At 60.0% G+C, this 1,052-nt stretch overlaps 1 protein-coding gene across 1 annotated transcript in view; it reads right to left on the bottom strand.

The window, feature by feature from the left end:
• The window catches only part of LOC105549817 (cAMP-specific 3',5'-cyclic phosphodiesterase 4A-like), a 23,988-nt gene that overhangs the window by 7,087 nt on the left and 15,849 nt on the right, over positions 1 to 1,052 (bottom strand). Inside the window, 2 exon segments of the mRNA XM_011994466.1 lie at positions 398 to 520; positions 724 to 965. Of these exon segments, the coding sequence (XP_011849856.1) occupies positions 398 to 520; positions 724 to 965 (365 nt within the window).

Genomic DNA, 1,052 nt, shown 5'->3' with positions numbered 1-1,052 from the left:
CTGAGGCGGGGTGTGGGGGGGTGGGGAATCACCTGAGGTGGGGAGTTGAAGACCAGCCTGACCAACATGGAGAAACCCTTTCCCTACTAAAAGTACAAAATTAGCTGGGCATGGTGGCACATGCCTGTGATCCCAGCTACTCCAGAGGCTGAGGCAGGAGAATCACTTGAACCTGGGAGGCAGAGGTTGCAGTGAGCCAAGATCGCGCCATGGCACTCCAGCCTGGGCAACAAAACCAAGACTCCGTCTCAAAAGAAAAAAAAGAAGAAAAACGAAAGAGACAGGAAGATGGGCCACATGGGAGAAAGAAGCTGAGGAAGGGGCAGCTAGCTACCCAGACCTAAAGGTGGGGCTGGGGGAGTGTCCCGCCTCCTTAGATGATGGGGCGTGGGCGCACCTGGATGCGGTCGGAGTAGTTATCCAGCAGCAGGACCCCCGAGCTGGTCACTTTCTTGGTCTCCACCATGGTCTTCAGGTCAGCCAGGAGGGTCATGTGCTTGGACATGTCCGTGGCCAGCACCTGCGGGCAAGGGGGAGTCACTGGGGCTGCTGACCAGACTGATCAGCCCACCAGACTGATCCAGGCATCCGAAGTTTTCACCAGGTAGAAGCCGCCCGCTCTGTCCAGGTTGAGGGTTCCTCTGGGACTCAGACCCACTCCTCCCCAAAGCCCTCGATTCCAAGGCTTCCTTTCCCGCTCCGTCCCACCCCAGCCCCGCCCACCATGTCGATGACCATCTTGCGTAGGCTCTGCCGCTGGCGCTTGCTGAGGTTCTGGAAGATGTCGCAGTTGTCCTCCTGCAGCAGCTTGAAGCCCACGGCCAGGTGGTGATTCTCGAGCACCGACTCATCGTTGTACATGAGCGCCAGCTCCGAATCTGCAGCCCAGCCCGGAGGTCAGGGGAGGGCCCACGTGTGCAGCCCCAACCGCAGAAGGGCCAACTCCGCCCCCAACTAGCTAACCCCTTCTCAGCCTGGACAGCCTCGCCTCCAGCCCAGTCAACTACCCCAGCCCGGCCATCACCTTTCCAGTCCAGCAAGCCCCACCCCCA

Source organism: Mandrillus leucophaeus, unplaced genomic scaffold (assembly GCF_000951045.1).
Source record: "Mandrillus leucophaeus isolate KB7577 unplaced genomic scaffold, Mleu.le_1.0 Scaffold112, whole genome shotgun sequence".
NCBI classification, from domain to species: Eukaryota; Metazoa; Chordata; class Mammalia; order Primates; family Cercopithecidae; genus Mandrillus; species Mandrillus leucophaeus.
This window is presented reverse-complemented; position numbering and strand designations above follow the sequence as displayed.